A 22,622-nucleotide genomic window follows, 5' to 3' on the forward strand; every position below is an offset into this window, starting at 1 on the left:
TATATATATATACAGTGTATATATATATATATATATATATATATACAGTATATGTGTGTGTATATGTATGTGTGTGTGTATATGTATGTGTGTGTGTGTGTATATATATATATATATATATATATATATATATATACAGTGTATATATATATACAATATATGTGTGTGTGTGTATATGTATGTGTGTGTGTGTGTGTGTATATATATATATATATACAGTGTATATATATACAATATATGTGTGTGTGTGTATATGTATGTATGTGTGTGTGTGTGTATATATATATATATATATATATATATACAGTGTATATATATATACAGTATATGTGTGTGTGTGTATATGTATGTATGTGTGTGTGTATATATATATATACAGTGTATATATATACAGTATATGTGTGTGTGTATATGTATGTATGTGTGTGTGTATATATATATATATATATACAGTGTATATATATACAGTATATGTGCGTGTGTGTATATGTAGTGCTTATTCAATTTCGATAAATACATTTACTAAAATTTGTTTTTCCTTGCAATTTGAAATTTTCCTTTCAATTACAGATATGGCTGTTTGACATTTCACATTAAGGGCCCCGTGTTTCTGGCGAGTCTTCAGACTCGCCAGAAGAAACAGCAGTTATGAAGCAGCGGTCTAAAGCCCGCTGCTCCATAACCCTGTCCTCCTGCTCTGAGCAGGCGGACAGAGATCCGCACAATTCAAACCCGATCAAGTCGATCGGGGTTGATTTGAAACCCCTTGCTGGCGGCCGATTGGCTGAGATCTGCAGGGGGCGGGGACGTTGTGCACCAGTAGTCTCACAAGAGCTGCTGGTGCAATGCTGAATACGTATTGCCTCTCCACATTCAGCGAGGTCTGGTCGGACCTGGGTCGGATCATGTTCGACAGATCTTTAAATAAATAGGCCTCTAAATATAATCTGTAAAAATAAAAATAAATAAAATAAATAAATAAGAAATATTATTTGAAGCTAAAATAATATTACAATCTTTTCAAATAATCGGTCCTTCAAACCCATTGTAAACATCCGGTATACTGGAAGTTGCTTTAGTTTTATTTATGGTTATTTTTAGTAGGCTATAACACTGTTAGCTATTTAACATAGGTGCCAGTGTTATTGCTGCTGGGGCTCAGAAAAGGATGACTGCGTTATAGAAACGGCTAACCAGCTATCAGCAGTCACTATGATTTAGCGACCCACAATTAGAGAGCTATCAATAATTAGTAGCAAGTCGAGTCAAGGCGACCCTAGTTATTTCATAGCTTCATTGTACCACATTCCCATGGAATCTAGCTGAGATTTTGAGAGCAAGATTCCAGTCCCATCAGAAAAAAAAAATTCTTAAACATGTTTACAATGCAGAATGTACTCACCCAGTAAACTTGGCATTTTAAGTGTTTTTTTTTTAAAAACAATTTGCGAGTCCCCTAGAAAAAACCAAGCAGAGTTTTCAGGCGCTAGTGCTTCATTTTTTTATATATTTTTTCAACATAACTTAAGATGTCTTGCAATGTGCCTAGAGATATAAAAATAGATACAATAAAATAAAATGATACTCTATGCATATACAGTACTTTTTGTTGCACTGCTATCTGGATCTATTTCCTCCATTGCTTTACAAAGTGTCTCTCCAGCAAGTAGATGGCAAAGATTTGCAGTTAGAATTCACAGCCAATAGGCCAAGTATCCAATATTTGCAAGAATGTATATTTTCCTGCAATGTTTCACACATCAGGGAATGAGCCATGTATATCAGCCAGGACTGCTTGATTTGATAGCGGCTTTGAATGTTTCAAGCAAGTTGCAGTCTTGCTTAATTTTGAATAAGGGCCATGGTCTATTGGTCCAAAATATCAACTTACGATAACAGTGAGAAATCACAATAGATTTGTGCCCACTGCTTTATGTTAGTGTGATTTGTTTTTTAACTGTTTTTAAATACATTTAGCAAAGAATGGTGTTATAGAAGAAAATTACTCTCAGCGTAAAGTAATTTGCTTTAATGCATTTTAATTGGGTTATGAGACCACACTGACATTTATCTGGGGCAAGGAAAGTTAAGTTGGAATGCTGAGGCAGTTTATATTAAAGTAAATTGACTAAATGGACATTGGGACCAGTATGTGTGACATCTGACAAGAAAATATGCTACTACACTTATAAAGTTAAAGGGACAGTAAAGTAAAAAAAAATCTTTCTTGATTTAAATAGGGCCATGTAATTTTATAACCCAACTTTCCAATTTACATTTATTACCAATTTTGCCTTTGTTCTCTGGTATTCTTAGTTGAAAGCTAAATCTAGGAGGGTCCATGTGCTAATTTCTTAGACCTTGAAGACTGCCTCTAATCGGAAAGCATTTGACAGTTTTTCACCACTAGAGGGCGTTAGTTCATGTGTTTCATATAGATTAACATTGAGCTCCGGTACGTGAAGGCTCTTAAGAGCAAGCACTGATTGGCTAAAAATGCATGTCTGTCAAAAGAACTGAATAAGGGGGCAGTTTGCAGAGGCATAGATACAAGGTAATACACAGAGGTAAAAAGTAATATTATTATAACTGTGTTGGTTATGCAAAATTGGGGAATGGGGTAATAGAGGGATTATCTACCTTTTTAAACAACAAAAATTCTGGTGTTTACTGTCCCTTTAAACTCATATTAATTTCAAACTACAATATTTGAGTAATCCACCTACATAACAGGTGATGATGGCTGATGATTGTGGTTTGTTAACTATACATTGTACAATCGGTTTTTTTTTTTACCATTTATATTAGTATCTGAGAGTGTATCACCTTTCCAAGCTTTGCCAGAATTTGTTTCTGCTTTATCCCCCTACAGATAGAGTATCAGAATGACGGAATTGATGCATGCATTGGTGGAATATGAGGACAACCCGCCCACTCTTAGACACCTTTCTTCAGAAACCAATGGTCTTCTGTCCCTTGCTAGATGAGGAAAGCCGATTTCCACAAGCACAGACCAGACTTTAGTTGGTATGAAAATACTGTTGAGAGTAGCTTCTGTAATATGAGACAAGAGAAATACTGTCCTCCACATGACTTATAGACCTTTATATGGGACTTAGCTGATTGCAAAAATGACCTGCTCTACGTTTCCTAACAAAAAACCCTTTGCATCTCTCCATGTGTGGCGCCCTCTAGCTCATAATTCAACAACTGGTCTGTAAATAAAGATGCATTTTAAAACTGTGCTTTTGTTAGCAAACGTTTTATAATTTTGCTGTTTCAGAATTGTTAAGTCTTATGAGTATGTCTGGAGAATTTTTATCTTATCTCCATTGATGTGGCCGGTAAAAGGGACATGAAACCCCAAAATGTTTAGTTGATGATTGCAGATACAGCATTCAATTTTAACAACTCTCCAATTAGCTTCTATTATCAATTTTTTCTTTATTCTCTTAGTATCCTTTATTAAAGGAGCAGCAATGCTTTACTGGGAGCTAGATGAAACATTAGTAAGCCAATGACAGGAGGCAAATATGTGCAGCCACCAATCAGCAGCTAGCCTCAAAGGGCCATGATACCCAAATGTTGAAACACTTGGAAGTGATGCAGCATAGCTGTAAAAAGCTGACTAGAAAATATTACCTGAACATCTCTATGTAAAAAAGAAAGATATTTTACCTCAAAAATTCCTCTGTAGCCACATCCCATTGTAAAGGACTTATAAGCAGCAAATCAGTATGTACTGTCCCAGGACAGCTAAGGAGTGAGCGTACGTGCACACTCATCTGATTTCCCTATTCAGGTTTAAGGAAGTTTACTATGAAATCTCATGAGAGTTAAGTGAAATCACAGTAAAAGCGTTCATGACCTCTGCACCTGCGGATGTTGATTGGCTGCAGTTCATTTCTTCATGTTTTATTTTTTTTTTACCTGCAGCTGGGCAGCAGCTGAGTATAACTTTTAAACAGAACTTACTCTGCTTAGCTGAGGAAATTGTGAGGTAAAATATCTTCCTTTTTTACATAGAGATGCCTCAGGGTGATATTTTCCTGTCAGCTTTTTTACAGTTATACTGCATCAGTTTCAAGTGATTTAGCATTATGAGTATTATGTCCCTTTAACGATTCTGAGCTTTCCCAAAAGAACAAATCAAATTAGATAATGAAGTAAATTGGAAAGTTTGTTAAAAATTGTTTTGCTCTATTTGAATCATGAAAGAAAAAAAAAAAGGGTTTCATGTCCCTTTAAAGGCGGGGGGGGGGGGTATAAATGAGCACCCTACCAGTCAGGAAAATGCAGCATGCTTATACTGCAGGATGCCCCCCAGCTTTCCTGGGTAACTGTGTTAAAAGGACATGATTTCAGATGCAAATTAGAGGAAAGTGGGAAAATAAATAATGAATGTTACACTGGATTATACGGTACCACTGGCTAATAAAAAAATTTGCGCAACAAATAGAGCTTCTAATTTTACACCAAAAATATTTTTAACGCACGAGTTGATAGTCTAGAGCGTGCTAAAATAAGCCTGTTAATAGCGCTTAATCTGTCTCATAATAGACACGCAGGTAAAAAGTCATGTCGGACAATACTTGTGCTCTAAGCGGAGGGTAGGCAAAACAGTAAAGTTCATGTAGTTCTTTCTATCCATTAAAAGTATAGTGGGGGTTATAAAAGTTTTGATTACGTTAAGATGCTTTGGTAAAATATTTTATCATCCATTGTAATACCAGAGTTTGGCCTAGATGGTGCTAAGAGCACAATCCATTTTACTCACCATTACATGGGGAAAGGAAAATGTTAGTCCTTATGCGAAAGCCTTGGCGAAGCTAAACGTTTTTGAGGTCAGTTAGCGTCGGCCACACTAATGCTCTCTCCCTTAATAGATTTCTATGGAGCATACTACAAAATTTAGGGGCCTGATTTTCACTCAAGCACTAACCTGAAGGAGTGCTACAAAAAAGAAGACATTGTGTTCTTCACAAAGTCTTGAATTATATATATATAATTATATAGTATATACACGAAAGAAAGAGATAGATAGCCCAGACAGTACCGTGCAAAAGTTTTAGGCAGGTATGGAAAATGATAATAACAAAGAAAGACGGGGCCTCATAGGGCAAACAGCCAAACTCTTGGAAGGCAGAACGGTAAATGATGTTACTCACATTTAGATATGCACAACACTGTGCTAGATAGCAAGCGGATCCTCTGAGTCGTCAGGCAGACCCCCCCTCAAACTCCAGAAGCTGGAACATGGCCAAAGTCTGACACGTGTGTCCGACTCTGTTTCTTCGTAGACATTGGAGGAGGCCTTAAAAGAGAAAACCAGTAACAGGCAATGGTTGCCGCAGATGCAGTATGGTGTAGACATGTGCATTAAATTTCATTAACAAAACACCGAATCGTCGTTTCATTTTAACTAAAACAAATATCAAAACAAATGCAGCCTGAAATTTAAAGAAAACTAATGAATATGATGAAATTTGTCAGTATTAATTTGTTTCCTTTAAATAGTTAAAATACTTTTAGTGCTAATCCCTTCCTTTTTCTTCACAGAGCTCTAGCCACACCCTGGCTTAGCATGGTTGCTCCCAGGACCTGCACTAAAGGAGAAGGTGCTTTAGTGCAGGCCCAGGGAGTCGCCAAGGTAAGCCCTCCTATTAGCGTGCACCCCGGGGCTCTATAAAGAAGGATCTGGATTAGCGCGGCTCTCCCAGCGCACTAAAGGTAAGCATTTTACGCCAAAGGTGAACTTTTTCACCTGTAGCGAAAGGAACATTTACATTCATTTAACAAAAACAAGATGAATACAGAATAGCACGGGCAATTAATATTCATAAATGATCAAAATTTTTTACCTGTGTACACCTCTAGTGCCAAGGGTTTTCCTCCCTAGATTTTTTCCAATTTCTGCTCAAACAAGGGAAGGGAATATCCTATTAGGCAGTACAGTATAATATACTTTCCCTATGCAGATGTCACTTGAAATTGATATACTGAGGAAAATGTTTCAAAACTAAGGGTCAAACTATCTAAAACTGATAGAAAACATGTTTGAATAGAAAGCCAGAACCAAACACAACATTGCATTTTAGTCTTCATTGACTTGTTAGAAGTAGGTGAAGTATCATGTTCAGCATCCACAGTCCCTATTAGCTTTTATAGAATCATCTCACTGGGGGCTTAATGAGTGTAGAAATGTATACCTCTGTTTTGCAGCTAGCCTGTAAGGTTGGCACATGTGTATATATATATATCATATATATATATACTGTATATATATTTATATATATATATATATATATATATATATGTTTATATATATATATACTATATGTTTAATTTTTCTTTTTTTAAATACAGGCAGTTTTACAGATTACATTATTTAAAAACACAGGCAAATTCACAGATTTTTTTTTCAATCAATAAATTAATTTTATTTATATTTTAAAGTCATACCAGGAGCAATAAATCATTGAACAATGATGAGCGGTCTTTACATGATCGCAACCAAATGGCTGTACTTATTACATCTAGGCGTTCCTTGACCTTTTACAGCAATAAATGACTACCATTTTGTAAGGTTTAATAAAATAAGTCATTCATGAAACATTTTTTAAAAAATTATGGGCCATTACAATGAAAAAATAAAGTAAATATAGATATATAGGAATTCAATTTAAGTTATATTACATTGCTTAATTTAGATGCAAGATTCCTATACCTGAGATTATATTATAATTACAAGAAATAAAAATGAAATAAATTATTTTTTGAAAATATACCTCATAAAAATATCCCAATGGCTCTAAAAAACTATATATTGATAATATAAATTATCATCTTTTTTTTAACTTTATTTTCTTTTATTGGTATGTTTTGTTATTTTCAAATTAATTTATTCATTATTTTAAAATTATTTTATTTATATTTAGATTAATTTGATGAAGTGTATATACCATTCAAAATTTATAATATTTGTATTTTGGAAAAATAATTTTCTTATATATATATATTTGTCAATATTTGTATTATTTGTTTTGAGTAATGTATCAATTCCATCATGTCTATAATAGTTGTAATTCCCCCTTTTTATATATTAATTCTATATAATTATTATAAATCATTTAGACATGATGCAATACTTTCGCTGTATTTTGATACAATATGTAATATTGTCTTTTCGATTTGTGGGTTTTGTAAGATTTGTAATTGTATTAGGTTACACAAAGCTTAGAAGCACAAAGAGTTAAATAATTAACTAACTTCACTATAAATTGTTCACTCACCTGTATCTCCACACCTCTCTGACGAAGTGTGTTCTCTCACACGAAACGCATAAGAGGCGTTCTGCTGCACAGGATTGGAGTTTGACCCATATTTTGTACCTACCTCTGCATTCACAAGCACAAATAAACATTCAAGCTTGCACCCAAACTGATTGCTCTTTTCTTTTGCTGTATGCTAAATGACACAAGGCCCATTTCTATGGATTGGGCTGACAAATCACAATTAATGTGAGGTTTATTTCCTGTTTTCTTATGAATCTTTGAGTAATAGAATGTTGCAAGCTCAGAGAGGCTTGTCAGAACCATTATCCCGGTTAGTGCAGATTTAGTGCATTAATCCCCACAATTAAATACATTTTTCCTATAAAAAAAATCAATACCAAGTAAAAAAAAATCGTATTCCCACATATACTGGTGTTTACAAAATATTGGCTTTGATTCTCACTGAAAATGGCCCTTTTCTTCAGGGCCAGACAAAGGTTTCATATGCTCCAAGTGAGAACATTTGCTCCTCAGTGCACATAACACAGCTCAAGCAACTCTCACTCACAGGTGGGTGTCTTCTTGCTGCTGCTGGCTGAGGCCACTGTCTGGGTAGCAGTTAATTCAGATGCCAGGCCTAGTGGTGGATTGCAGCCAGCTGAAGCCTCAGCCATCACCAGGGAAGCAGCTGGAGGAAGGAGGGAAGGAGTGAGAGGTAATAGTACTAGGGATTGTCTGAGGTAGATACTGTCCCCCTTTATTTCTCACTGAGGCTCCTGAGTGTAGTGGGTCCATATCCTCAGTGCCATTGCACCAGCTCTAGTTCTGCCCCTAGATGAAATACACTCCTAGGTCTTTTATGTAGTTCATCTAGGTTCTTCCTAATGGATGGGCCAGCCCTACCCTTTGCAAGAGTCATAGCTATTCGTGGACAATTTTACTTTTATAATCACAATGGCAGACTTTCTGATATCTTTCTTAGGTTTCAGGAGCTTTATTGAATCTAGGCATGTGATAGTCATGTCACTGTGTAAAAGCTAACGCCTAGATTGCAATCTTAAAATGTGCTATGAGACATTATGGATTTCTACTCCTCTATATAGTGGCTTTTAACAAATGGTTTTCAACTCCATGGGAAGCGCTTGCTTGAATATATAAACATTTGATTGTCATACATTCTGATTAACTAACCAAATGGACAAATGAAAATGTTTATGTAACATGTTTTCATAGACCTACATCCATGGGGAAAAAAAACAGTTAGTTGGAAGGAGACTTAATTGAACAAGCTCTATAAATGGCATGCACACTTAACCCTTTCCTATCAATTTATGTTGAAATAATTCCAACATATTAGGTCCAAATACTTGCAATCATAAACATGCAGTTGTGATATAGTCATAGCTAAAAAGCCAGATGTTCAGTATGGTAGCATTTATTAATGTGGGTCAATGGCAAATATAAAAATGCAACGTGTGTCCTGCAAAAAAGGTAAAGGGGCATTAAAAAAAACCTGGCATGAATAGTGTTTTCTGATGGATAGGAATACCAATCCATCTAAAATCAAAGCATCTAAAATCAAAGGTCTAAAATCAAAACATCTAATGAGCTAATGTAGCATGAAGTCATTTTGAAGACTTCCATTAGAAATGCAATTTGAAAAATGGCTCATTACTTTGTGGAAATCAAGGCATCTTCTAGGGATTAATTCTAGTTATGGCACCTGATATAATTATATTACTTTACAAAATAACTTTTAATAAAAAAATATTTTGTTGTAAAAAGTTGTCTTTATTAGCCCAGATTACAACTGCAAATGAAAACCTTTCCAGCAGATTAGTTCTTATAAGGACTGCATTTTTAATTACATTAAAATTAGAAATATGTGTTTTTTGTGAGGGTGGATTTGTTATTCCTCTGTATCTAGAATTGCTCTTTAAATAAATTATGAAGCAGAGATCAACTATGCAGAGACTGTCCAGAGAAAGATGAGGATGAAGACCCATTAAAATACATGTCTTTTTAGGGGTGAGGCTGAACAGCTATTATGTTAATCAGTGACTGAAAAATCTTTGATTGGGTCCTTGGGGTTTCAGGGAAGTAACAGAAATCATTATGCAACAAATATAGGAAATGGTGGGTATAGTAATGCCATTCGTAAAATGTTTCTTTATATTCTACGTACATTTCCGTGATTCAAATGTCCAAAATAAATTCCACAGCACCAAATGTTATCTTCAAGAATTATTCATTTATTTACCATACATCATGCGACTTTCACAGCCCAATTGGCCTTAATCAGGCATACATCATGCAACGTTTCAGCCCCACTGGCCTAATCATGCCTTCATTAGATGAATGTTAAGGCCATTGGGCCGAATTGTTGCATGATGTATGGTAAATAAAGAATAATTCTGAAGAAAACCTTTGGTGCTGAGGAATTCCTTTTGGACATTGGATCATTCAGGGATAAGCAGTAACTCCTTCCTCATGCACCTTTTTATAATAAGTATTTTTTATACCAGGATTTCTATTGCAACACATTAAGTTAATTGGGATTTAGCAACTCTCGGTTTGTTCTTTTTTGTTGGCAACCGTTAGAACAAAAACAAAAAATACTGGAATCATAAACATTGGCTCTGATTCCAAGTATAATGATAGCACGATTCGCAATAAGCAGTATCACTGGACATACTAACATTTACCCTCAAATTGATATTACAAGTCCATGGTAAATCCCCATTTACCAGAGAAGGGTTAGCGCGGTTGACAGTTGTTCTAGCGCACCCTATAATTTCAATGGATATTGTGAACATGATAAGTAGCGCTGATAATTACAAGTTGAAAGTTATAGGTCACGCTCAAGTCGAAACTGCGCTAGAATATTTAGCACGGCTTGGAAGCTGAAGTGAAGTGTAATGGTTAAAAAAAATGCCCAAACACATAAAAATTATATTAAAATAAAGTATTTACACATATATAGAGGGAGTGCAGAATTATTAGGCAAATGAGTATTTGACCACATCATCCTCTTTATGCATGTTGTCTTACTCCAAGCTGTATAGGCTCGGAAAGCCTACTACCAATTAAGCATATAGGGTGATGTGCAGTCTCTGTATGAGAAGGGGGTGGGTCTAATGACATCAACACCCTATATCAGGTGTGCGATAATATTAGGCAACTTACTTTCCTTTGGCAAAATGGGCAAAAGAAGGACTTGACAGGCTCAGAAAAGTTCAAAAATAGTGAGATATCTTGCAGAGGGATGCAGCAGCTCTTAAAATTGCAAAGCTTCTGAAGTGTGATCATCGAACAATCAAGCGTTTCATTCAAAATAGTCAACAGGGTCGCAGAGAAGCGTGTGGAAAAACAAGGCGCAAAATAACTGCCCATGAACTGAGAAAGTCAAGCGTGCAGCTGCCAAGATGCCACTTGCCACCAGTTGGCCTATTGTCAGAGCTGCAACATCACTGGAGTGCCCAAAAGCACAAGGGTGTGCATACTCAGAGACATGGCCAAGGTAAGAAAGGCTGAAAGACGACCCCCACTGAACAAGACACACAAGCTGAAACGTCAAGACTGGGCCATGAAATATCTCAAGACTGATTTTCTAAGGTTTTATGGACTGAGAAATGAGAGGGTGAGTCTTGATGGGCCAGATGGATGGGCCCGTGGCGTGGATTGGTAAAGGGCAGAGAGCTCCAGTCCGACTCAGACGCCAGCAAGGTGGCGTACTGGTTTGGGCTGGTATCATCAATGATGAGCTTGTGGGGCCTTTTTGGGATTGAGGATGGAGTCAAGCTCAACTCCCAGTCCTACTGCTAGTTTCTGGAAGACACCTTCTTCAAGCAGTGGTACAGGAAGGGAAGTCTGCATCCTTCAAGAAAAACATGATTTTCATGCAGGACAATGCTCCATCAACACGCGTCCAAGTACTCCACAGCGTGGCTGGCATGAAAGTTTTTAAAAGAAGAAAATCTAATGGACATGGCCTCCTTGTTCACCTGATCTGGAACCCCATTGAGAACCCGTGGTCCCTCATCAAATGTGAGATTTACAAGGAGGGAAAACAGTACACCTCGCTGAACAGTGTCTGGGAGGCTGTGGTTGCTGCTGCCGCACTGTTGATGGTGAACAGATCAAAACACTGACGAAGAATCCATGGATGGCAGGCTTTTGAGTGTCCTTCGCAAAGAAAGGTGGCTATATTGGTCACTGAGTTGTTTTTTGTTTGTGTTTTGAATGTCAGAAAATGTATATTTGTGAATGTTGAGATGTTATATTGGTTTCACTGTAAAAATAAATAATTGAAATGGGTATATACCGTATTTGGTTTTTTGTTAGGTTGCCTAAGTAATATGCACAGTAATAGTCACCTGCACACAACAGGATATCCCCTTAAAATAGCTATAACTAAAAACAAACTAAAAACTACTTCCAAAACTATTTCAGCTTTGATATTAATGAGTTTTTTGGGTTCATTAAGACATGGTTGCTGTTCAATAAATAAATTAATCTCAAAAATACAACTTGCTAATAATTCTGCTACTCCCTGTATATATATATTATATATATATATATATATATATATTATATATATACTTATATATACATATTGTCTATGTTTGTATGTGTCTATGTGTATATATGTGTATACTTGTGTATTTTATGAGTTTATATGGTAAATATGTAGTACACACATACATACATATAGACCACATATAAACACAATACACACGCACACAAATATAGATATATATATACTTTTTGATGCCTTTACAGTCATATACCTTGGAAACATGCAATATATTTTTTAAAAAATGTAATATGTTTTTATTTTTTTGAATAGAGGAGGTATTTGACTGGAAAGGGATCAAAAGTATATATATCTATATATCTATATATATGTGCATGTATTGTCTATGTTTTTTATGTATACTATGTCTAGGTGTAGTATATGTGTATTCTTGTGTATTTATGGAGTTTATAGGTGGTAAATATGTATATACACACTTACATACATACATACACATATAAACACCATATACACATACGCACACATATATAGATTATAATACTTTTGATCCCTTTCCAGTCAAAGTACCTTGAACATGCAATATAATTAAAAAAAATATATATGTTTTTATGTTTTTTGAATAGAGAGCACTGCTGTTTTCAAATAAGGCGTTGCATGACCCCCCTATGTATCATCGGAGGAAATAGAGGGGATAGCCCTCCCTAATTTGTTTTAAATTTTTAATATGTGGTCTCACCCACATCTATTAATCCAGAATCATTTTTGGTGCTATTTTATAGACCCTCTCCCTCTATCAAAAATGATCTGATGGCTTGTGGAGCACGTGATTACTTTGTTACAATGATCACCTGGCAATTTAAGGGACAAGGTGGACCCCCTTCATTTGAAAGAGATTGGTTTGGAAAGGAGTCATCATAACCCAACCCTAGAACTAGAACTGTTGTATTCAGGAAGATGACGCTGTGTTATCTACAATGTCATTCCTCCACATTCTAGTACTTAAGTGACATGAGAACAGCTGTCATAATCATTGTCTATATCAGAAGTCATCTTTTCACAATAAGGTCTGATGTATCACTTATAGAAATGGTTTTTGCTTTCTCCTTGTATAATATTTAATTTTATGTAATGGCATATTTTCTGCAGATAAATTTGGAAGATAATTTAAGATGCAAATATTTTGGCGGCCAAAGGAGAGTCGAACTCTGTTTTGGATTCAACACTATGCTGGAAAGGTATTGATATATTTACTACTATCTGTTCCCTGGCTATTGTAATTGATACTTCATTATATTATCAGCCTAGCATACCCATTGCAAACACACAAAGTCCCTTGTAAATCAATTTTAAACATATTTAAACTTACCCATGGAACATGTGTTTCCCTCTTTTACACTCTAAATTAAGGCATCTGTACATCTGCAAGGTATGATCACTAGATTTATATTCATCGGGAACTGTGGTGTTTGTATTCAAGCCACACAATTTGCTCCCTGCTCTAAGCTCAGACGATTCTTGGTGGATTACATTAGACTCAGCAAATAAATAACAACCTTTGCAATGTAATTAAGGCTGGTAAATGGTTTTTAGTTAGTAACAGTATCAACATTCTAGTATAGAAACTATTAAGCGCCACCGAATATTCAAACCACCATTTATAACAGATCAATAACATTGTTTGAGAACTGTATGTTGGGGCTGCTATATATACAAAGTAATCTTAGTATTATCAATTGTGAGGTTATCAAATAGTAACATGTTAGGGTTAGAGCATTAACACTGGTCTAACATAAGTTTATTATTTTTATAACTATACAATTATTATATTTAATTGTATAGTATATAAATACTTTTATATATATATATATATTTTTATATATATATATATATACATATATATATATATATTTCTTTCATTAATTGGCAAGAGTCCTTGAGCTAGTGACGTATGGGATATACAATCCTAACCAGGACAGCAGCAAGTTTCCCAAACTTCAAAATGCCTATAAATACACCCCTCACCACACCACAATTCAGTTTTACAAACTTTGCCTCCCTTGAAGGCGGTGAAGTAAGTTTGTGCTTGATTTCTATGATTTTTTCTATGATAAGCGCTTCTAAGCATTCTGAAGCCCAATTCCTCTCAGAGTACAGTGTTTGTCAGAGGGATGGAAGGGAAGTATCGCCTATTGATTTTATGGTTTTCCTCACAGGAAATCTTTTCAAAGGTTCTCTGTTATGTCGTAGGGATTCATCTCCTACCTTCCTTTTCAGATCGACGATATACTCTTATATACCATTACCTCTGCTGATACTTTTTCATAGCTCGGTTTGGCTATCTGCTATATGTGGATGGGTATCTTTCGGTAAGTATGCTTTCATTATTTAAGACACTCTCAAAAAGGGGCTATGGTTTGGCATTTTATGTATTAGTATAAAGTTTTAAATATATGTACTTTTACTTATATTGCCATGAGTCAGGTCTATCTTATTTCCTTTTGCAGACTGTCAGTTTCAGTTTGGGAAGCATGTTTAGGAAGTTAGTTGTTTTACCTGGGTATAGTCCTTTTTTTCAAATTGGACAGTTTTTCTTTTAATTTTTGCGGGCAAAATTAGGCTCGCAAGGGTGCAAAATGCTGTTATTTATTGCGTCATTCTTGGTGCGAGAATTGTTTTGGCGCAAAGGTATGTCTTTGATGATTGCAAGTTCGTTCATTTCCAGCGTGTTATTTGATGCCAGGTGTCCTTGCACGAGGTTGCGTCTGTGTATGACACAAAGTTGCGTAATTTCCTGGTTGTTTTTGGCTGCAAATTTTTTTTTAACTTGCCTTTTGCGTTATGCGTCAGTCTTGGCACCAATTTAGTTTATTTTGGCACCTATATGCCTGCTTGCCTTCTATATGCTTATCACCCCGACTCATTAACAAATGAACTTCACTAACCCAACAGTTGCCCCTCATCTCCCCACTTAATATCATTCCCACCTTTGCAGTCCCCACCTCCTGTTTCCCTCCCTCCTACCCATCTAGATTGTAAGTTCCCTCGGGAATAGGGCCCTCAAGTCCCCCTGTATCTGTCTGTAAAATGGTGTCTTTTTATTGTATTGTTTTCTTCGTTGTACTTCTATCCTTGTACCCATGGGCAGCACTGCGGAATCTGTTGGCGCTTTATAAAGAATGAATAATAATAATTAAATAAAGATTAATAATATGCTCAGGGGGCTATGCTGTTTGCATTTTTCCCCCTGAAAACTGCCATATAAGGAAATTGAAATTTTGCTTTAATGTTTTTTCTTTTACATTTTGCAAGATGTCTCAATCTGATCTGTCTCAGGAAGTAACTGTTGGAACCCTGGCTGCCTGATCACAGTTCTACCAAAGCTAAGCATATCTGTTGTAAGTTAGCAGAGATTATATCTCCAGCTGTAGTATGTAAAAGTTGTCATGATAAGCTTTTGCACGCAGAAAACTTTTCCATCAGTATACTAGTACAGTTCTGTTGTTCCTTCAACATCTAATGTACATGATATCCCGTTGATATGTAAAAATATATTGCTGATGTGATACAGAAGGCTTTGTCTGCTATTACGCCTTCTTAATTAAACGTAAAGGTCTTTAAAACTTCTCATAAAATTGATGAAATTTCTAATGACCGAACAACAAACTGAAATATCCTCCTCTGTTGAAGATCTCTCTGATTCAGAAGATCCTACCTCAGACATTGACACTGACAAATCTTACTTTTCAAGATTTAGTATATTCGTTCCTTGTTAAAATAAGTGTTGGTTACTTTGGATATTGAGGAGTCTAGTCCTCTTGAATCCAAACTAGTAAAGCTTCTGTTTATAAACCTCCTGTGGTTACGCCCTGAGGGTTTTCCAGTTCCTGATGCTATTTCTGATGTGATTGCTAAGGAATGGATTTAACCTGGTACTTCTTTCATTTCTTCTCTAGGTTTAAAAGGTTGTACCCTTTGCAGTGGGCTAGATTAGAGTTTTGGGAAGAAATCCCCAAAGTTGATGGGGCTATTTCTACTCTTCGAGGTCCACAATAGGCCGAAATGTACGTCTGGGGGTTTTGCTGTTTCTCTCGTTCAGAGAGGGATTGCCTGGTATTTCGGGGCTGGACTGCTACTGTGAAGTCAGGATCAGACTGATATGTTTCAGGAAGGTTCTTTGTCTGTGAAAGGCACATGTTGAGCAAAAAGAGGCTGCTTCTTGGGTGGTAACTAGCCATAGAGCAAGCTATTATGCTATTGTTCGTCTCCCAGGTTGAGGCCTTCTCTCTTTTGTTATTTATGCAAATTATGACATTTTGGGAAGTCTCCCAATGTGGATTGCGGGAATCCAGACCTGGACCATGCTCAGTGTGCGCTACAGGGATATGGCTGCACCTCAATGACGAGGCCCACAATAGGGCCAAACTCTCGTTCAGAGACGGATTGCCTGGTATTTCGGGGGCTGGACTGTACTGTGAAGTCAGGATCAGACTGATATGCTTCAGGGAAAGTTCTTCTCTGTGAAAGGCACTTGGTTGAGCAAAAAGAGGCTGCTTCTTGGGTGGTAACTAGCCATAGAGCAAGCTATTATCTATTGTTCTTCCCAGGTGAGCGCTTCTCTCTTTTTATTTATGCTATTTCTACTCTTGCCAGGTGTACTATATTCCTATGGAAGACAGTACTCTCTTTAAAGATCCTTTAGATAGGAAACTTGAATCTTATCTAAGGAAAGCTTATGTATATTCTGGCTATCTTCTTAGGCCTGCCATTTCTATGGCTAATGTTGCGGCTGCATCAACCTTTTTGGTTGGGATAGCCTAGCGCAACAGGGAAACAGATCCTGATTTGTCTAGCATTGTTTGTTTGCTTCAACATGCTAATCATTTTATCTGTGATGCCATTTTTGATATAATCAAAATTGATGTTAAATCTATGTCTATTTTAGCTAGAGAGCTTTATGGACTCCAATCTGGAATGCTGACATGGTATCTATAATCTAGATTGCTATCTCTTTCTTTCCAAGGGTAACAATTTATTTGGTTCTCAGTTGGATTCAATTATTTCAACTGTCCACTGGGGGAAAGGGAGTTTTTTTTTGCCTCAGGATAAAAGACCTAAGGGTATATCTAAGCTTCTAATCGTTTTTTGTTCTTTTCGACCAGAATAAGGAACAGAAAACCAATCCTTCCCCTAAAGACTCTGGTTCCAAATTGGAAACCTTCTTCAAGTTGGGAATAAATCAAAGCCTTTTAAGAACCCATAGCCAGTCCCCCAAGGCTGCAAGAGATGGTGGCCCCGATCCAGTTCAGCTGGTGGGGGGCAGAATTGAAAATTATTCTAAGACATTTGGGCAGATTCTGTTCAAAATCAGTGGATTCAGAGTATTGTCTCTCAGGGGTATCGAATTGGATTAGAGTAAGACCTCCTGTGAGAAGATTTTTTCTCTCTCACGTTTCCAGCAAATCCGGGTGAAGGTTCAAGCTTTTCTGAAGTGTGTTTCAGATCTAGAGCTTTCAGGGGTATTCATGAGCCAGTTCCGTTTCAGGAACAGGGTCTGGGGTTTTATTCATATCTATTCATTGTCCCAAAGAAAGAAATTCATTCAGGCAAGTTCTGGATCTAAAGTTTTTGAATCGTTTTGTAAGAGTCCCAACTTTCAAGATGTTGACTATTCTGCCTTTTGTTCAGTAAGGTCATTATATCTTCACATTCTGATTTATCCAGACCACTAGTCAGTTTCTGAGATTCTCTTTTCTAGACAAGCATTACCAATTTGTTGCTCTTCCGTTGGCCTGAGCAACAGCTCCAAGGATCTTTCGAAGGTTCTCAGTGCCCTTTTATCTGTAATCAGAGAACAGGGTATTGCGGTGTTTCCTTATTTGGACGATTAGCTTGGTACTAGCTCAGTCTTACATTTAGCCCGAATCTCACACAAATCATACTAGTGTTGTATCTTGAAAGACATGGTTGAGGATCAATTTACCAAAGGAGTTTCTTGATTCCTCAGACAAGGGGTCACCTTTTTAGGTTTCCAGATAAATTCAGTGTCCATGACATGAATTGGCTTCAGCTTGTTGAAACCTTCAGTCTCAATCATTCCCTTCAGTGGCTATGTGCATGGTAGTTTTAGGGTCTCAATGACTGCAGCTTCGGATGCGATCACCTTTACTCATTTTCATATGAGACCTCTGCAGCTTTGTATGCTGAATCAATGGTGGCAGGGATTTATACCCAGATATCACAATTGATATACGTAAACCCAACATTCAACTTTCTCTTACTGGTGGGTTAGACCATCATTGTTTAATTCAGGGGGGCCTCTTTTATTTGTCCACTACCAGGGCTGTGATCACAACAGATGCAAGTCTTTCAGGTTGGGGAGCGTGTCTGGGGATCGCTGACAGCACAAGGGGTTGGAAACCTCAAGAGGCGAGGTTACCAATCAATATTTTAGAACTCTGTGCTATTTTCAGGGCTCTTCAGGTTTGGCCTCTGTTAAAGAGAGAACCATTCATTTGTTTTCAGATGGACAATATCACAACTGTGGCATATGGCAATAATCAGGGGTGGGAACTCACAGTCCCCTAGCTATGAAAGAAGTATCTTGGATAATTTCTTGGGCAGAATCCAGCTCTTGTCTAATTTCTGGTGGTGCATATCCCAGTGTAGGACAATTGGGAAGCGGATTATCTCAGCCATCAGACCTTACATCCGGGGAGTGTGTTTCTCCATCCAGATGTATTTTGTCAGATTGTTCAGACCAAGGGGAGGGTGGTCTCTCCATCCAGTGGTTGGAAACCTCAAGAGGCCGAGGTTACCAATCAATATTTTAGAAATCCATGCTATTTTCAGGCTCTTCAGGTTTGGCCTCTGTTAAAGAGAGATCCATTCATTGTGTTCTCAGGACGGACAATATCACAACTTTGCCACTTCCTCTAAGACAGACCTTCTGTCTCAGAAGGGCCGTTTTTTCCATCAGGATCTCAAATCGTTAAATTTGAAGGTATGGGAATTGAATGCTTAGTGCTTAGTCATAGAGGTTTCTCTGACTCAGGTGATTAATACTATGCTACAGGCTTGTAAGTCTGGTTTCAAGGATGATTTATTATCGAGGTTCGGAAGACCTATGATTTCATGGTGTTCTTCTCATAAATTCTCCTGGCATTCTTTTAGAATTCCTAGAATGTTACAGTTTCTTCAGGATGGTTTGGATTAAAGGTTTGTCTGCAAGTACTTTGAAGGGACCAAATCTCTGCACTTTCTGTTTTATTTCTTAGGAAAGTTTGCTAAGCTTCCTGATAGTCACTGTTTTGTTCAGGCTTTGGTTCATATCAAGCCCTGTTATTAAATCATTCTCTCCTCCTTGTAGTCTTAATTTGGGGTTTTGAAGTCTTTGCAGGGCTCCTCCTTTTGAGCCTATGCATTCTTTGGATATTAAACTTACTTTCGTGGAAAGTTTGTTTCTGTGGCTATCTCTTCAGCTAGAAGAGTTTCCAAATTGTCCTGCTCTCCTTGTGAGTCTCCTTTTTTTTGATTTGTTTCAGCAGGATAAGGCTGTTTAGGCGGACTTCGTTTAAATTTCTTCCTAAGGTTGTGAATTCTAACAACATTAGTAGGGAAAGTGTTGTTCCCTTCCTTTGTGTCCTAATCCCAAGAATACTCTTGAAAGATCTTTGGCATTCTTTGGATGTTGTAAGAGCTTTGAATGATTTAGTGTTGGAAGCTCCTAAAGATTTCAGGAAGACTTCTAGTCTATTTGTTGTCTTCTCTGGTTCTAGGAAAAGGTCAGAAAGCTTCTGCCATTTCTTTGGCAGTCTTGGTTAAAGCTTTTGAATTCATAAAGCTTATTTGGAGGGAGGGACAGTCCCCGCCTCAGAGGGATCACAGCTCATTCTACTAGATCAGTCTCAACTTCTTGGGTTTTTAAGAATGAAGCTTCAGTTGATCAGATTTGCAAAGCAGCAGCTTGGTCTTCTTTGCATACATTTACTAAATTTTACCATTTTTATGTATTTGCTTCTTCTGAAGCAGTCTTTGGTAGAAATGTTCTTCAGCAGTTGTTTCAGTTTGATTCTTCTGCTAATGTTTTTTTTCTTTCAATTATGAGAAAAACTTATTTTTTGTGGATTTAATTTTTTCAGCGGAAAATGGCTGTTTTTATTTTATCCCTCCCTTTCTAGTGACTCTTCTGTGGACTTCCACATCTTGGGTATTTCTATCCCATACGTCACTAGCTCATGGACTCTTGCCAATTACATGAAAGAAAACATATTTTATGTAAGAACTTACCTGATAAATTAATTTCTTTCATATTGGCAAGAGTCCGTGAGACCCACCCCTTTTTCTGGTGGTTATGATTTTTTGTATAAAAGCACTATTTTATTCCTGTTCCTCATTTTTGTATGCTTTTTGACTCCTTTTTCTATCACCCCACTACTTTGGCTATTCATTAAACTGAATTGGGTGGGTGTGGTGGGGGGTGTATTTATAGGCATTTTGAGGGTTGGAAAACTGTGCCCGTCCTGGTAGGATTGGTTATCCCAGACGTCACTAGCTCATGGACTCTTGCCAAGATGATAGAAATTAATTTATCAGGTAAGTTCTTACATAATTAAGTTATATATTGGAACTTTAAAGTTCTTACCTACCAAATGTTGGTATTTTCAGATATCCTCACTGACCACATGGTTAAGCAGTTTCAGTAAAAATGATTACTCTAGCTGATGCTCAAGCACCTGTTATAGAGACACTGTAATTTACCCCTAAACTACAACAACCTTTATCCATGCAAGGATTGCTTCTCCAAACCTTGCAAACTTAGTACCCACCTACTACAGATGGTATTAGCTGTGGGTGGTTAGTTGCATTGGGAGGTTAAAGATATGAAATCAAAATTAAACTTGCAAGAATCAGAGCACTGCAATTGTAGGACACTTTTAAAATCACTTGATTTGTCATATGTGCTTTGTTCTCTTAGTATCCATTGTTGAAAATGAATACACACATATACTACGACTACTTGGAGCTTCTAGCTGCTTAGTGTGCCTGCTTACATTTGTCTTCTGGGATTGGACTAACTAGATGTGTTCAACTAGCTGTCAGTAGTGAAATTATATTACTCAGCAAAATCATAACAAGGGAATGAAGCAAATTTGATAATAAAAGTAAATTTGAAGTGTGGGTTAAAATTGTATGTTCTATCCAATCATGAATGAACATTTTTGTGGTTTCCTGTCCCTTTAACAATGATTTTTCATTGATACTTTTTAAAGTCATCTGATACAGGGAAAAATCATTTATCAACAAAAATAATAGGATCACACAATTACCCAATAAAGAGCTTGTTTCCAGTGAGTTGGTAAACATGGAGCCTTTAAAGGGACATTAAACCCAAAAAAATTATTTCATTATTCAGACAGAGAATACAATTTTAAACAACATTCCAATTTACTTCTATTATCTAATTTGCTTCATTCTTTAGATATCCTTAGTAAACGAAATAGGCAATGCACATGGATGAGCCTATCACATGAGGCATCTATGTGCAGCCACCAATCAGAAGCTACTGAGCCTATCTAGATATGCTTTTAAGGAAAGAATATCAAGAGAATGAAGCAAATTAGATAATAGAAGTAAATTAGAATAGTTGTTTAAAAATGTTATTCTCTATCTTAAGCTATCAAAGTTGCCAAAATCTAAAAGTAGCTGACGGCTCCATTTTAGTACCAGGTTTCCACTGAAATATTTTGCACAATGCCAACAGTCAGTCTTTTCATGTATGCGTAAGTTAACATTATGATAGCGCTTCCATCTGACTTTGGACTTCTTGAAAATTGCGCCATAACAATTTCATTGCTATGGTAACCTGACCTTAGATTATAAAAAATAATAATGTTAGCGTCTGTGCTCCTTACCTGTAATTGGCTAGAGAGGTAAAGAAGTGTTAAAGAAGTGTTAGGAAGTTTTGGGTTTTTGAGCTAGGTAGAGTGATTTGGTCACCTAATAAATAATAAAATAGAATTTAAATAATTTATTTTAAATTAAGGTCAGCCATTTATTTTTGTTTTATTTTTACAATATTTTTTTATATGTAATATTTAGTGCTGCCCCAGGTATAGGCCTAGTTGAAGTTATGTGCTTGATTTATATTTTTAAGTACATGTTGAAATCTATTTAAGAACATAACTCCAACTAGAGTTTTGGTCTTCAATTATTTTCAATAGGAAATGTATTTGTATTCAGCAGCCGAGTCCCACTGCTGGTTAACGGTGAAAAATGCGCCTTTCTGACAGTATTTTTTTTTTCAGTTTGCGACCCTTGTGCAAACCCAATTACAACTCAATGGAAACAAACCTAACAATAGAGTTGTTATTGTACCCCAGTGTCAGCTAATAAACAGGTTAAAATAGCTTAATGGTCTAATTGTGGTAATTCAAAGGGACAAAAAAGGCATATCCAGTTACTGTTACAGGTTCCATAGAATCATTGGATGGAATAGAACCTGAGCTGTTATTTAAAAAAAAAAAAAAATCTATGGCTTCTTTGTTTCTTGTTCAAATGTTGTTGTATTTTAATGCTTTGTTTTTTACATGCTGTGTATACATAATATTCAATCCCCCTATAATAAAATAAATCTATGTATTTGCCCTAGGTACTTTTATGATGCGTGTGGGTTTCTAGAGAAGAACAGAGATACTCTGCCAGCTGACATTGTAGTTGTACTGAGGACATCAGAAAAACAAACTTCTTCAACAGTTGTTCTCAAGTCCATTGACCAAAACAGGTACTGTTCTACATTATTATCATGGGTTAGA

At 36.5% G+C, this 22,622-nt stretch overlaps 1 protein-coding gene across 1 annotated transcript in view; it reads left to right on the forward strand.

Annotated features, from left to right (window-relative positions):
- The window catches only part of MYO3B (myosin IIIB), a 72,273-nt gene extending 69,053 nt beyond the window's left edge, over nt 1-3,220 (forward strand). The window contains 3 exon segments of the mRNA XM_053698421.1: nt 2,873-2,902; nt 2,904-2,927; nt 2,929-3,220. Of these exon segments, the coding sequence (XP_053554396.1) occupies nt 2,873-2,902; nt 2,904-2,927; nt 2,929-3,024 (150 nt within the window). The 3' untranslated portion in view covers nt 3,025-3,220.
- Nucleotides 3,221-22,622: the final 19,402 nt, after the last annotated feature.

The sequence above is a fragment of the Bombina bombina genome, chromosome 1 (assembly GCF_027579735.1).
Source record: "Bombina bombina isolate aBomBom1 chromosome 1, aBomBom1.pri, whole genome shotgun sequence".
Classification (NCBI taxonomy): domain Eukaryota; kingdom Metazoa; phylum Chordata; class Amphibia; order Anura; family Bombinatoridae; genus Bombina; species Bombina bombina.